Source organism: Zingiber officinale, chromosome 1B (genome assembly GCF_018446385.1).
Source record: "Zingiber officinale cultivar Zhangliang chromosome 1B, Zo_v1.1, whole genome shotgun sequence".
NCBI classification, from domain to species: domain Eukaryota; kingdom Viridiplantae; phylum Streptophyta; class Magnoliopsida; order Zingiberales; family Zingiberaceae; genus Zingiber; species Zingiber officinale.
In genome coordinates this window covers 98,578,906-98,595,768 of record NC_055986.1, presented here as the reverse complement: position 1 = coordinate 98,595,768, position 16,863 = coordinate 98,578,906, and the positions used below count along the sequence as shown (strand labels likewise).

Here is a 16,863-nt window from a genome sequence, read left to right as displayed (position 1 = left end):
CTTGGAGAAACATGGAGTACGTTGCCTTATGAAAGAACATTATAGATTATATTATAATAGCCCATCACCTACCAGTGATTCAAAATGGAACATAAAATTTCCTCACTTTCTTCACATTGGATAAATACCTAACCACTATGTGACAAGAACCACAAGCAATCTATCAAACTTGGTAACTGGAGTTTGCTTTGATGAACAAAAAGGCTAATTATGGCATTTTGATACACTTAATTCATCAAAATTACAGATATAGAAGTGTAGGCCAGTTATTTACAATTTTCCAGCTCTTCATTATCCTGCAAGTCAGGGATTAAAAAAAACAATCATATGTTGTATCATTGAAGCAAAATGCTTATAGGAATTAAAAAATAATTAAGCCAATTCAATGAACAACTGGAGAAGGGCTAATACCAGGTTCAATGATGCATCAAAAGAAACACAAATTACTTATGGAAAAGTTGCTTATCATGAAGGAAGAGCAACATTTTTGCAATTCATGAACAACAGCAACCTGAAGGCAAGGCAATTGACCAAAACGAAGTGGTTCAGCACCTTTCCAGAATTCTTCACTCTCAACTGCAAGTAATGCAATGTCGCACTCTATGCCTCTAGCTAAGACCTGTAAATCAGGTTACTGAGAAATTTGGTAACCCAAGATTGAGAAGTCAAGTTCAGAAATAGTAAGAAGAACTAATGCTTTTAAAGGAAAGGAGGTATATAGAAAATCAATACCAGCTATGCCAAAATATTACCAATAGTTTTCAAAAAGATTACAGAACATACTGCAAACACATTCATAAAAACCTGGAATAAGTATTTAACACAAGATTTTAAGATGCTATTTGCAAATATGAATGAAGAAAAAGACAGATGATTTCCAATTACAAGCTCTATCACAATATAATTCTCACAAAGCACGGACCTAAGAATTTCCCACTGTGCTTTGTAATAAGCAGAGATCAAGGGGTCATAGCTATAAGAATCAGGCTTCAGCCCTCTGCTGATCATATCGTCAAGCAACTGCTTTGCTCTGTCTAGCTTACCTTCATGACACAAAGAGTTGATCAAAAGGCTATAGGTAACAGTATTGGGCTTCACACCTGTCTCAAGCATTTCACCAACAACCTTCTCTCCATCTTCCCATCTCTTGTAACTCAACAACCCACGGAGCAAGACGTTGTAGGACATTACATCCGGGTCGCATTCTCTCGAAGGCAAGCTCTTGAGGAACTCGTACGCCGCATCCACCATTCCTTCTCTGCACAGCCCTCGGATTATGGCGGTGTAAGTGTAGTTATCCGGCTGAAGCCCCTGCGACATCATCTCGTCCAAAAATTTCATGGCATCGCCAATCCCTCCCTGCAGCAGCGCCGCCTCGATCAAGATGGTGAAGGTGACAACAGTCGGCTGGCACTTGTCGTCCAGAAGCCTGTCCAAGGCCTCCAGGGCCAGGTCGAGCTTCCCCCTGGTGCAGAAGCAGCCGATGAGAATATTGTAGGTGACGATGTCCGGAGGACAGCGCCGGCTCTTCATCCGACCGAGGACCTCGATAGCCGATTCGATGCGGCCGGCCTTGCAGAAGCCGCTGACGAGCGCGTTATAAGCGAAGACATCGGGCTCACCGTGAGACTCCAGGATGTCCATCACGCGCACGGCCTTATCGACGCTCCTCGAGCTGCAGAGCCCCTTGATTAGCTTAGTGCAGAGGATGACGTCGAGCTTGTAGCCTTTGCCCACCATGTACTCCAGGAAATAGAGGGACTCGTTGAACTTTCCGGCTTTGCAGGAGCGGCTGAGGAGCTTCATGTAGTGAGACTCCTTAGAGTCTAGGGTTTGCGGCTGGGTCGTCTTGGCTTCAGCAGACGCCATTGCCTGATAGCTGCAGATCCTGATAGTAAAAACTCTACATCGACGGCCGATGGAATTCCGGCGGAATGTGGCATGGAGAAGGAGGTGCGGAGCGAAGGACACGCGCAAAGAAATTGACATTTTTTGGGAAGGGGAAGGGGAAGGGGAAGATGAGGCTGAGAGAGATGGTCAGGAGGTTTAGGTTTAGGTTGAGAGAAGCGGTGCGATATTGGTTTAGGTTTGGAGGGAACGAAGTGTTGTAAATTTTGACTAGTGGAAACATAATTTTTTTTTTTTTTTGGTTTATTAACATCGGGTTTTAAAAACCGATGTTAAAACCGGTGTCTATTAATAAAAAAAAAGGCGCTCATAGACATCGGCTAAAAAACCGATGTCTATGAGCGAAAATCTGCGCTCATAGACACCGATTTTTGGAAAAACTGGTGTAAAATACTCATAGACATCGGTTTTTGCTTAAAACTGTTGTTGTTCCACCGATGTCTATGAGGGTTTTTGTTGTAGTGCCGTGTTCGCCCCGAACACCCAACTCGAGTTCATCAATAATATCTCATTCCACTAAAAAGTTATTATTGCACTACCACACCAATCCCATATTACTATATGAACTCCTTTTTATCATGAGTGTGTTAGTCTCCCTGTGTGTTAAGATATTAAATGCCCACTAATTAAATGAGTTACTGACAACTCACTTAATTAATATCTAGCCCCAAGAGTAGTACTACTCAACTTCATTGTCATGCCGGACTAGGTCCACCTGCAGGGTTTACATGACAATCCTTATGACCTCCTCAAGGGGACATCATCAACCTAGATTACTAGGACACAGTTTCATTCTATACAACACACCATATAAATAATATCATTTCCAACTTATCGGCCCTATTGATTTAACGAGCTAAATCACACCCTTTGATAAATTAAAAAAAATAAATATTAAGTATATGTGCTTGTTATTATATCATGATTAAGAGTACACACTTCCATAATAACAGAGGTATTATTTTTTTATATAGTCAGTATAAAAATAAACTACCTCAAATGGTCCTGCTCAATACACTCATAGTGTACTAGTGTAATTTATTAGTCAAGATAAACTAATAACTAATTACACTACAACCACTCCAATGGTTTGTTCTATTCCATCTTGGTTGTGAGCAACTGCTTATAATTTATAAGAAACTGATAACATGATCTTCTATGTGTGATACCACACACCATGTTATCTACAATATAAATTAAATAGACAACTACACTTAGCATAAATGTAGACATTTGACCAATGTGATTCTATAAAAAGCTAAGCTTTTAGTATACATTCCAGCACCAATCTGGTGCTTGGATTACTGGAGATGAGATAAGGGTACTTTTAATCTTTTTGAAAGCCTTCATACAATCATCATCAAAACAGAATTCAACATCTTTATTCAACAAATTTGTAAGTGGCTAAGAAATTTTTGAGAAATCCTTAATGAAGCGCCTATAGAATCCAGCATGCCCCAAGAAACTCCTTACTCCCTTTACATTAATCGGCGGGGGTAACTTCTCTATTACTTCCACCTTGGCTCGATCTACTTCAATCCCATGCTCTGATATCTTGTGTCCCAAAGCAATTTCTTCTTTAACCATGAAGTGATAATTTTTCCAATTTAACACCAAGTTTACATCTTCACACTGTTCACGAACCGTAGAAAGATTTAGTAAACAAGTATCGAAATCATTTCCATAAATTGAAAAATCATCCATAAATACTTCCATTATTTTCTCAATTAAATCTGAAAAAATTGCCATCATGCACCTTTGAAATGTAGTTGGAGCATTACAAAGTTCAAATGGCATACGATGATAAGCGAAAGTTTCGTAGGGACATGTAAAAGTAGTATTCTCTTGATCTTGAGGGTGAATTGGAATTTGGAAGAATCCTGAATAACCATCCAAATAACAAAAATATAAATGTTTTGCCAATCTTTCAAGCATCTCATCAATAAATGATAAAGGAAAATGATCCTTCCTAGTTTCTTTATTTAATTTCCTGTAGTTAATACACATTTGCCACCCTGTGACTATTCGTGTTGGAACTAATTTATTATTCTCATTCCTGATTATAGTCATCCCTCCTTTCTTTGGAACTACATGCACTGGACTCACCCATTCACTATCTGAAATAGGATAAATGATCCCAGCATCAAGAAGTTTAAGCACTTCTTTCTTCACCACCTCTTTCAAATTTGGGATCAACCTCTTTTGATGTTCAATTGAATTTTTATATCCTTCTTCAAGTAAGATTCTATGCATGCAAAGAGAAGGACTAATTCATTTAATATCATCAATAGTGTACCCAATTGCATTTCTATTCAACCTTAACTCTTTAAGCAATCTTTGTGTTTCTAGCTCGGTTAAATTTTCATTGATTATAACTAGAAAAGTGGAATTCTATCCAAGGAGTGCATATTTGAGGTTGGGTGGCAATGACTTTAACTCATGCTATGGAGGAATTATTTTTGGCAAAGTTAAGTCTTGTTCTAGCAACTTTATTTCTTCTTTTGGATACTCTTCTTCTAGATTCTCCTCAGTTTCCAATATCATCCTTTATTTTCCTCATAGATATCTTCGTAAACATTTAGACATTCCACCTTTTCAAAAGGTTCATTTGAAGATATCCCTTTTCCAAACATTTTTGATAGAGATTCACAACACCAAGGAAATAAATCTTGAAAATCTTTTTGATTCAAAGTGATGCCTCCTTCAAGCTCATTTACACCTTCTTGCTTATTTTCCTCGTCACTTTTTTTTTCTTTATCTTCACATATACTAAATGAGAGAGTCGTTAAATTTTATCCTGACCAATCATTAAGATTTGATGCTATTCTGCAGATTATCTCATATGCTTCATCCAAGCTTCTCTTCATGAAAGATCTTCCGGATGATAAATCTAACTAACTCTTACTTCTGAAAGAAAGCTCAACATAGAATAAATATACAATTAACCATTTCTCTATACCATGATGTGGGCATAAATGTAAAAGAGATAAATTTCTCTCCCAGGCTTGATGTAATTCCTCCCCGCAAGTTGCTTAAAGTTCAGAATTTGATTTCTCAAATATATGGTCTTTTGCGGTGAAAAAAATTTATTCAAAAATCATTGCTCTAACTCATCCCAAATTTTGATACTCTGAGGTTGCAAAGTATTAAACCACCTCTTCGCAGCATCCTTAAGACTGAAAGGAAAAATCAATAATCGTATAGCATTAGATGAAACCTCCTCATATTTCAATGTATTACAATATCTATGGAATTCCATGAGATGTGAATAAGGGTTCTCTAATTCTAATCCCTCAAACTGATCCTGCTGAATTTTTGAGATAAAGGATGGTCTAATCATAAAATTCCTCGCTTGAATTTCTGGATGAACAATTGGCCCTAATTCTAGGATTGTAACGACCCGCCTTCTACTGACTAAGCTGTAAGGCCGAATCGTCACATTATGTTGTGCTAACTATTCCATGACCATCATTAAACCTAGTTGCGGAACTATACTATTTAAAACTTTGCTAAACTATCATCATTTCTTGGTTCTACATGTGCTAAGGGGTGTAATCTAAACTATTCATGACATATATTACATCCCCCAATGGTCAAGGAACTTAACTAAGAGTTTCTTGCTGATATCGGGCCTCCCAATCGATCCACGGATCTATTGGAATGGCCGGATCGATCCATTGATCGATCCAGGTGGCTACTGTATGCGGAAGTCAGGTTGGATCGATCCAGTGATCGATCCAGCACGCTACTGTGCTCGGCCAATATTCTGGATCGATCGGCTGATCGAACCAGACTAGCCAATCGATCAGTGATCGATCCCAGGGCCTACTGTTCGCGACAGAATTTGCTAGATCGATCGGCTGATTGATCCAGAAGCCTACTGTTCGTGGTACGAACTCCCCAATCGATCGGCTGATCGATTGAGAAGCCTCCAATCGATCGACCGATCGATTGGGGTTTCTGATTTCATACCAGAACTCTGATTTCAGCACTGTTTCATGCCAAATTCATACACGTGAGTTCTAACATGGCTATAAACATACTAACAACATTTAACTGACATTCTAAGCATGATTACTAACAATCTAAACAGGTCTTTCATGATTCATGCATCAAAATAACTAAAAATATGGAAATAACGTTATATAAAACTAAAGTTTTAGTTTGCTAGTTTCTCCAAGATCTCTACTCCAGGTTCCTTCCACACACATCTTCATCATTGCATTGACCTCCAGCCTCCGCTAGTCCACCTTTCCTTTACCTTTATCTGCAGTATAAGGAAAAAGCATCTGTAAGCTCGAGAGCTTAGTAAGAAACCATCTACCTCACTAAAACATGCATACGATGAGTTCATGCTTTTGAAAGATGCTGATTGAAAACATGATGGAGAATGCTAGGCATGACATACTATGATACTAAACATAGAAACAAAGAGCTATTCATGGCAATAACTGAAGTATCAACAAGAAAGGACTAAACTGAAATATAACTGAGTTAAACTAGAGCTGAACAAGAACTGATTTTAAAATATAATCACATGACTGATTGTGAGTTTGGAAAGCTATTATCATAATGATTAAAATACATAATCATGTTTCTAATGGGCCCGACAACTGTACCTGCTGTGCGCGCACCCTTAACTAGACCCGGGTTTGCAAGTCCCGAATTTAGTAGGGTTACTAGGTTATCTGAACCTAGGGACGACTGTGGGAGCCCAACCCAATGGATATCTAATCCAGTACAGTGCCACTGAAAAGTAAAATACTGAACATAAGCTAATAAATCATTGTCTTGCTTTTACTAGGTTGTCTAAACCTAGAACTAGGTTATCTAAACCTAGAGGCGACCGTGGGAGCCCTCCCATTGGACATCTAGTCCTGTAAAAGCTGGAGCAAGACTAAATAAGCTATAAAATTCTTCTATTGCATTTATTTGGGCTACTAAAATGCCTAAGCTGCATTTTTCTGTGCTAAACCATTTAAATCGAACACTTGGTATGCGCTAATTCGCATCCTTTGTGTCGATAATCTACATATTACTAAACTAATACATGAAATTCACACGAGAGCTACTTATACTGCAGGTGAGGGGTTTCTTACCTCCTGTTCGTAATTTCTTACGATTCTAATCGCTAGGTTTCACGGAGGAGAGATCTCTTCAACGATCTTCTCACGTCTATGCGTTCCTCTCGCGAAGGGGAGCGTCCTCGTGCCCTTGATGTTGCCGGGAGGTGCCCCTAGAACCCTTGGCTTGGTGCACCGAGAGAGGGAGGGGAAGGAGGAGTGGGCGGCGGTGAGGGTTGAGGAGAAGAGAATCACAATTAAAATAAAACTCTCACTTAATAATTTCTTATTTATATTAAGTGGTAATTTCGGCCCAACTTGAATATAAATTTAATTGTTTCCCTTTCCTTTCAGCACGGCCTTGCTGGGTTCACCTGGTTACTAAGGTTCACCATAAGTCATAGAACCCAATAGGTCTCGGGTTCAATTCCCGTGTAGGCTATTTTACGGTTCTATTTGTTTTTTCTACCTTCGCTACTCTAAAAATTCTATAAAAATATCCTAAAATTCCAGAAAAATCATAGAATATTTCTAAAATAGTTTTGAGAATTTTCGGGCGCTACAATCCCCCATACCTTATAAAAAGTTCGTCCTCGAACTTAAAATAACTCTGGGTACTTCTGTCTCATGCTGGCTTCTGTCTCCCATGTTGCCTCTTCTGCTGTGTGACTTTGCCAAATGACTTTTACTAATGGTACCTCCTTGTTCCGCAACTTCTTAACTGCTCGGTCTATTATCTGAATAGGCCGACTATCATAGCTGAGGTCTTCGCGGACTTGTACCAGCTGGGGCTCAATCACCTGGGTGGCATCTGGGATATGCTTCTTCAACATAGAGACATGAAATACGTTGTGGACAGCTGACATTTCCTGGGGTAGCTCTAACTCATATGCTACCTTGCCCACACTTCTACTGATAAGGTATGGTCCCACATATCTGGGACTTAGTTTGCCCTTCTTCCCAAAACGCATTACTCCCTTCATGGGAGCTACTCTGAGGAATACTGAATCCCCAACTGAGAACTCTAAAGGTCTGCGCCGTGTATCAGCATAGCTTTTCTGGCGGCTCTGAGCTGTCTCTATCCTCTGGCGGATCTGCTGTATAGCTACTGTGGTATCTGCCACTAGATCTGTCTGAAGCTCTAGTTCTTTCTGTTCACCACTCTCATACCAGCAGATTGGAGATCTACACCTCCGCCCATAGAGAGCCTCGTAAGGTGCCATGCCGATAGTGGACTGATAGCTGTTGTTGTATGCAAATTTTGCTAAACTCAAATATTTGCACCAACTTCCTTTGAAGTCTAGGGCACATGCTCGGAGCATATCTTCGAGTACCTGATTTACTCGCTCCGTCTGACCATCTGTCTGAGGATGGAAGGCTGTGCTGAACTTTAACTTCGTGCCCAGAGCTGACTGTACACACTCCCAGAAGTGTGATGTGAACCTACTGTCTCTGTCTGATATAATGGTTCGTGGGACTCCATGTAGTCTAACGATCTCCTTGAGATACAACTGTGCTAGCTGTTCCATGGAGTAGGATATCCTGATAGCTAAGAAGTGGGCTGATTTTGTCAACCTGTCGACTATTACCCAGATGGTATCAAAACCATTCGTGGTTCTGGGTAATCCCACTATGAAATCCATAGAAATGTCTTCCCACTTCCATTCGGGTATCTGAATGGGCTGCAAAACTCCTCCCGGTCTCTGATGTTCTGCCTTAACCCTTTGATAGGTTAGGTAGATGCTGACATATCGAGCGATGCCTCTCTTCATCCCAGGCCACCAAAAACGTTTCTTCAAGTCCTGGTACATTTTGGTGGAGCCAGGATCATCGCATAGGGAGTCTTGTGAGCCTCCTCTAAAATCTTGCTTCGTAGTTCCTCCTGATCTGGAACGCATAATCTGTCACCAAAGTATAATACCCCGCTATCTGATATTCTGAACTCTCCACCTTCTGATTCTGCTATCCCTTGCTTGATTTTCTGAATTTCAGGATCCTGTTCCTGAGCTGTCTGAATGTCACCAAGTAAGGTAGACTCTAATGTCATAGCAGAGAGCTGTCCAACTATGAGTTCAAGACCGAAGTCTGTGATCTCCTTCTGTAGGGGCGGTGACATGGCTGTAGAGATAATAGAGCAGCACTGGACTTTCTGCTAAGTGCATCTGCTACCCTATTTGCCTTTCCTGGGTGGTAGAGGATGTCTATATCGTAGTCCTTGACCAGTTCTAGCCATCTGCGCTGTCGCATATTCAGATCCTTCTGAGTGAAGAAGTACTTCAGACTCTGATGATCTGTATACACTCTGCACTGAGCTCCATACAAGTAATGTCTTCAAATTTTGAGAGCGAACACCACTGCTGCAAGCTCAAGGTCATGGGTAGGATAGTTCTTCTCATAATCCTTGAGTTGTCTGAAGGCGTAGGCGATCACCTTGCCGTCTTGCATCAGCACTGCTCCTAGTCCCAACTTAGAGGCATCACTATACATATCAAAGCTATCTGTGTTCTCTGGTAGGGTCAGAATAGGTGCACTGGTCAATCTCCTCTTTAGCTCGCTAAAGCTGTTCTCACAGTCCTCTGTCCACTGAAATTTTCTGTTCTTTCTGGTAAGAGTTGTCAGTGGGGAGGCTATCCTGGAGAAGTCTTCTACGAACTTTCTGTAATAACCTGCTAATCCCAGAAAGCTCCTGATCTCACTGGTATTCTTGGGTCTTTTCCAGTTACGCACAGCTTCTATTTTACTAGGGTCTACCATGATACCATCCTTTGAGATGATGTGACCCAGGAAGGACACTTGATCTAACCAAAATTCACATTTTGTGAACTTGGTGTACAACTGGTTCTGCTGAAGCGTCTGCAGTACTATTTTCAGGTGCTCTGCGTGTTCCTCCTGAGTTCCTGAATAGATAAGAATGTCATCGATGAATACGATAACGAACTTATCTAAGTATTCTCTGAATACCCTGTTCATGAGGTCCATGAATGTAGCTGGAGCATTTGTCACACCAAAGGGAATGACGACGAACTCATAATGTCCGTATCTAGTCCTAAATGTTGTCTTGGGTATATCCCCTTCTTTAACTTTCACCTGATGATAACCTGATCTGAGGTCTATCTTAGAGAACACTGCTGCTCCCTTTAGCTGATCGAACAGGTCATCTATTCTGGGAAGAGGATACCTGTTCTTAATGGTGACCTGGTTCAGTGCTCTGTAATCTATGCATAGGCGCATGCTCCCGTCCTTCTTCTTCGCGAACAATACAGACGCTCCCCATGGTGAGTGACTAGGACGTATGAAGCCCTTGTCAAGCAGCTCCTGTAGTTGCTCATGAAGTTCCTTCAGTTCTGCTGGAGCCATGCGGTAAGGTGCTTTGGAGATAAGATTTGTACCGGGAATGAGTTCTATCTCGAATTCAATCTCCCTGTCTAGTACTAGGCCTGGTAACTCTTCGGGGAAGACTGCTGGGTAGTCACATACGACTCGGACCTCTGCTAGCTGTCGATCCTTGTCCTGACTGGTACTAACTACGTGTGCTAAAAATCCCGTACATCCTGAATCCATTAATCTCTATGCCTTCATAGCTGAGAGAAACTTTTTGGGCTTTTTCTTTGGTTCTCCGACGAACTCGAACTGTGCTTCTGCTTCAGGTTGGAATACAACTTTCTGCTTACGGCATTCTATTGAGGCACCGTATTTGATCAAGAAGTCCATCCCAAATATGACGTCGTAGTCAGTCATATTTAGCACTATCAGATCACAAAAGAGCTCTCTGTTTGCTATAATGACTGGCACTGCTCTGAGCCAGTGCGTGGATGCCATAATTTCTCCCGAAGGTAAGGTCGTCAGAAACTGACTACTGAGTATCTCTGGGGGTCTTGCTAACTTCTCAGCAAATGCCCTGGATATATAAGAATGGGTTGCCCAGTATCGAATAAGACAGTGGTACTTTGCTGTAAAATATTAATCTGACCTGTAACGACTGTCGAGGCATTTGCTACGTCCTCTCTGGTCAGTGAATAGATCCATGCATTTGTCGTAGCTGGAGGGGCTTCTAGTTTGCCCTGGCTGATGTGGGGGCCCTCTAAAGCAGCTTGCATCTGATGCAACTGTGCTGGCTTGGCTTCGTACTAGATCGGCTGTGGTGGAGGAAAGTTGGCCTTGTTCGGACACTGTTTGGCCATGTGCCCTTCTTGTCCACACTCAAAGCATCCTCGTGTGCCCTTACGACAAACTCCAGGGTGGAATTTCTCACAAGTAGCACACTTTGAATAACTGGGCTGTTTGCTAGCTGGCCCTCCTTTTGGGTAACTCCCTGGTTTGCGCTTGTTGCTGGAGTTCCCTTTCTAGTTGGAGCTGTGGCCCTGTTGTTTCTGAGTGCCTGAACCTCCTTGACTTTTAGATTCCGTGAGAACATGCTTCTGCTGCTTGATATTGTTCTGGTAGTGCTCGGTGGTCAGAGCATTGCTGACTAGTTCTTCGGTGGTTTGCGGCCTGTGAATGCCGCCAGCCATGTTCATTGCTATTTCCGGCCTCAGCATCTTGAGCATCAACCGGACTCTTTCTTTCTCTGTGCTGACTAGTTCAGGGCATAGACGAGCCAATCTATTGAATTTCTTCACGGCTTCCTCAACTGATAGGTTGCCCTGACGAAACTCAGTGAACTCGTCGTAGTGGCGGTTTGTGACCCGCATGTGAAAGAATTCTTCAAAGAACTCCTTCTCGAAGTCTGCCCATGTCATCTGGTTTACTGGGCGCTTCGCTCTGATTCTCTCCCACCACATGCGTGCATCTCCTGTCAGGCAGAAGGAGGCGCACTTCACCTTCTCATGTTCTGGCCAGTCCAGAAGCTCCATCGTACTCTCCAGTGTTTTGAACCAGGCTTGAGCATCCCATGGTTCACTGGTGCCTGAGAAACTCTCTGGCTTGACTCTTTGCCACTGGATCAGATAAGCTTCTCTCTTTGTCCCCGCTGCTGGGGCCACTGGTGCTGCAGGTTGGACTGTGGGAGTATTCTGCTGATTAGCCTTTAAGGTGGTTATCTCCTGCTGCTGTTCAGCTAACTGCTGCTGTAACTGAGCCACCAATGCTGTCAGGTCTGGGAGAGGCACTGAACTGCCTGCCTCATGCTGGGGCTCAGTAGCTGGTGCCCTTCTAGCTGGGCATCCTTGTACCATTCTAGAGACATAGAGGACATACATAACTAATACAATCATAACTGCATATCTATGGTTATCATGTTAGGTACTATCATAAATAAACATGCTTCATTTACTTCTAACATGAAGACAGTAAACATAAATAAGGTGAGAGGTGTTCTTACTTGGAAGCTGCAGGTTCAATGCTGATGTGTGTGTAGGAAGTATGGAAACTGCTCTGATACCACTCTGTAACGACCCGCCTTCTACTGACTAAGCTGTAAGGCCGAATCGTCACATTATGCTGTGCTAACTATTCCATGACCATCATTAAACCTAGTTGCGGAACTGTACTATTTAAAACTTTGCTAAACTATCATCATTTCTTGGTTCTACATGTGCTAAGGGGTGTAATCTAAACTATTCATGACATATATTACATCCCCCAATGGTCAAGGAACTTAACTAAAAGTTTCTTGCTGATATCAGGCCTCCCAATCGATCCACGGATCGATTGAAATGACCGGATCGATCCATTGATCGATCCAGGTGGCTACTGTATGCGGAAGTCAGGTTGGATCGATCCAGTGATCGATCCAGCACGCTACTGTGCTCGGCCAATATTCTGGATCGATCGGCTGATCGATCCAGACTAGCCAATCGATCCAGTGATCGATCCCAGGGCCTACTGTTCGCGACAGAATTTGCTGGATCGATTGGCTGATCGATCCAGAAGCCTATTGTTCACGGTACGAACTCCCCAATTGATCGGCTGATCGATTGAGAAGCCTCCAATCGATCGACCGATCGATTGGGGTTTCTGATTTCATACCAGAACTCTAATTTCAGCACTGTTTCGTGCCAAATTCATACACGTGAGTTCTAACATGGCTATAAACATACTAACAACATTTAACTGACATTCTAAGCATGATTACTAACAATCTAAACAGGTCTTTTGTTGGTGCAGGAAGCATCCGACGATCGAACCTAAGTTTTGATAATGGCAAAGGGATTCAAAGTTAAGATTCTCTGTCATCTAACATGTTGAATGAGTGTTTCAGGAAAGTCCTAACTGCGGTTAGGTAGGTGAAAACCCTAGGGGGTGGTAACCCTGGGTCCTAGGGGGTGGTAACCCTAGGTGGAGAAAAGTCCTAGCTGCGGTTAGGCAAAGGGAAAACCCTAGGGGGTGGTAACCCTAGGTCATAGGGGGTGGTAACCCTATGCGGAAAGTCTTGGCAGGTCGATGGCTTCAGGCAAAAGTCCTAGGGGGTGGTAACCCTAGGTGGAAAGTCCTGGTGTCGCGAACCAGGTGAAAGTCTGGACTAGCCGGGAAGCGGATGTCCAGCAGAAAGTCCGGAAGCTTCGAGTGCTGAGCAAAAGTCCAGTCGATCTGGAGGATCGCACTGGCAACAGGTAAATCTCCTAAGTGGAGTAGGTGAGGACGCGTTCCCCGTAGAGGGAACAGTAGGCGTCGGGTCGACCTAGGGTTTCTGGTGGGAAACCCGAAGTCAGACTCGGACAGTCCGGAGACTGTCTATACTTCTTTTATTATGTTTTATGTGCTAACTTTGTGCTGCAGGGTATATTTGGGACTAATGTATCTTGTAGGGACCAAAGTGCAAAGATTAACCTCAGATGAACAGTGTCCGAGGCGCCTCCATGGAGCTTGGAGGCGCCTCGGGTGCAAAAGCTGACCTGGCCGCAAAGTAGGGCTAAAGGCGCCTCGGTTGGCTATGGAGGCGCCTTGGAAGGCACCTTGAAGACCTATGAAGGCGCCTTCAAGGTGATAAGGCGCAGAATGGTCAGCGCTCATCTGCACGGTGGACTCGGAGCTATGGAGGCGCCTTCGGAGGCTTTCAAGGCACCTTGGATGCCCTTTATAAGGGGTCTTCGAGCAGAAGTGAATATCAACGAACTCCAAGCAATCCTTACGCTACAAGCTGCTCTAGAAACGCCCAGAAGTGCTGTTACAAGTCCCCGACAACCCGGAGCTTCAGATTCTGCTACTTTATTGTTGTCGATATAATTTGTTTTAGTTCTTTCAATTGTAATATCTTATTGTACATTTTACGAGCTTATAGTTGTTTCCCACGGAAAGCGATCAAGGATCGCGGGCCTTCGAGTAGGAGTCGCCTTAGGCTCCGAACGAAGTAAAAATCCTCGTGTCTCTCTGTGTGTTTGTTTACTTTCCGCTGCGTTACTTCTCCGTTAGTTTTTACGATTCCGATACGAACGAAATAGCCGCGAGCGCTATTCACCCCCTCTAGCGCTTCTCGATCCAACATCTTTCATGATTCATGCATCAAAATAACTAAAAATGTGGAAATAACATTATATAAAACTAAAGTTTTAGTTTGCTAGTTTCTCCAAGATCTCTACTCCAGGTTCCTTCCACACACATCTTCATCATTGCATTGACCTCCAGCCTCCGCTAGTCCACCTTTCCTTTACCTTTATCTGCAGTATAAGGAAAAAGCATCTGTAAGCTCGAGAGCTTAGTAAGAAACCATCTACCTCACTAAAACATGCATACGATGAGTTCATGCTTTTGAAAGATGCTGATTGAAAACATGATGGAGAATGCTAGGCATGGCATACTATCATACTAAACATAGAAACCAAGAGATATTCATGGCAATAACTGAAGTATCAACAAGAAAGGACTAAACTGAAATATAACTGAGTTAAATTAGAGCTGAACTAGAACTGATTTTAAAATATAATCACATGACTGATTGTGAGTTTGGAAAGCTATTATCATAATAGATTAAAATACATAATCATGTTGCTAATGGGCCCGACAACTGTACCTGCTGTGCGCGCACCCTTAACTAGACCCGGGTTTGCAAGTCCCGAATTTAGTAGGGTTACTAGGTTATCTGAACCTAGGGACGACTGTGGGAGCCCAACCCAATGGATATCTAATCCAGTACAGTGCCACTGAAAAGTAAAATACTGAACATAAGCTAATAAATTCTTGTCTTGCTTTTACTAGGTTGTCTAAACTTAGAACTAGGTTATCTAAACCTAGAGGCGACCGTGGAAGCCCTCCCATTGGACATCTAGTCCTGTAAAAGCTGGAGCAAGACTAAATAAGCTATAAAATGCTTCTATTGCATTTATTTGGGCTACTAAAATGCCTAAGCTGCATTTTTCTGTGCTAAACCATTTAAATCGAACACTTGGTATGCGCTAATTCGCATCCTTTGTGTCGATAATCTACATATTACTAAACTAATACATGAAATTCACACGAGAGCTACTTATACTGCAGGTGAGGGGTTTCTTACCTCCTGTTCGTAATTTCTTACGATTCTAATCGCTAGGTTTCACGGAGGAGAGATCTCTTCAACGATCTTCTCGCGTCTATGCGTTCCTCTCGCGAAGGGGAGCGTCCTCGTGCCCTTGATGTTGCCGGGAGGTGCCCCTAGAACCCTTGGCTTAGTGCGCCGAGAGAGGGAGGGGAAGGAGGAGTGGGCGGCGGTGAGGGTTGAGGAGAAGAGAATCACAATTAAAATAAAACTCTCACTTAATAATTTCTTATTTATATTAAGTGGTAATTTCGGCCCAACTTGAATATAAATTTAATTGTTTCCCTTTTCTTTCAGCACGGCCTTGCTGGGTTCACCTGGTTACTAAGGTTCACCATAAGTCATAGAACCCAATAGGTCTCGGGTTCAATTCCCGTGTAGGCTATTTTACGGTTCTATTTGTTTTTTCTACCTTCGCTACTCTAAAAATTCTATAAAAATATCCTAAAATTCCAGAAAAATCATAGAATATTTCTAAAATAGTTTTGAGAATTTTCAGGCACTACAAGGATAGAATTTATAGCTCCATAATCTTTCAATGATCTGAATTCCAAATTTGGATGTACTTGTTCTTCTGAATGTCTTTGCGAGGTTTTCCTTTTATGAAAGGTTCTATCAATTTCCGGATTAAAAGGTAGTAGATCACCTACAAAGTTAGATCTTCGCATACAAGAACAAGATTGCAGAATTTGATTCACAAACAAAAAGAATAAAGAATGCAAAGAAAAATTACAGAACAAAATTACAAAACTAGTTACAAGTCAGATGTGAGAAAAGCAAAGAAAAGTTTAGTTTAACTCAAATGATAATCTCTAATGTTATAGACACAGTCCCCGACAACGACGCTAAAAACATGTTATGCAACCGTAAGTGCACGATTTCGTCGTCAGTATTAAAAAGATATCGTATTCACAGGGACTGGTTATAGCCACTAAAGATATCTCAAAGTGAATTAGATAAACAATCAACTAGGAATTACACGTACTAAGAAGCAACTAGAAAATAGAAATAGAAAAGTAATGCAGAAACTAGGTTTTATGAAAGTTCTAAGAGATTTGGTTTCTTTATGATACTTATCAATGTAATATGATTTACCAATTATATCCTCAATTTTCATATATTTGTAAGAAGTCGTCGGCTATCTCCTATAGAAAACACCGGCAAGGGACTTATATCTACACCTTAAGATATTAAATAGTCATGATCCCTATGAAGTCCGTTAGCGGGGCAACCCTGTCACGATCCCCCTCGGTCATACAACATAGAAACACATCACTAATCAATTCGCATCGAGATATAGGGAACAACTCATCTATCTATCCCACTTCTTTGTAGATTCTTGCTTCACCTTTAAGGTGATCCCCAAGATGTCTATTAATGGGGTAGCCCTATCATGACACCCCTCGATTATACAATCTAGAGAATTCCTCTATAAGATCCACA

The 16,863-nt window shown here is 42.0% G+C and overlaps 1 protein-coding gene across 1 annotated transcript; it reads right to left on the bottom strand.

Annotated features, from left to right (window-relative positions):
• Positions 1–266: 266 nt before the first annotated feature.
• Positions 267–1,869, bottom strand: LOC122040349 (pentatricopeptide repeat-containing protein At3g04760, chloroplastic-like). Its single transcript, XM_042599673.1, has 6 exons — positions 1,101–1,869; positions 886–1,043; positions 784–804; positions 733–735; positions 512–619; positions 267–296 (listed from the first exon to the last, which is right to left on the bottom strand). Exons 1-6 carry the CDS (start codon positions 1,867–1,869, stop codon positions 267–269), a joined length of 1,089 nt encoding a protein of 362 aa, XP_042455607.1.
• Positions 1,870–16,863: the final 14,994 nt, after the last annotated feature.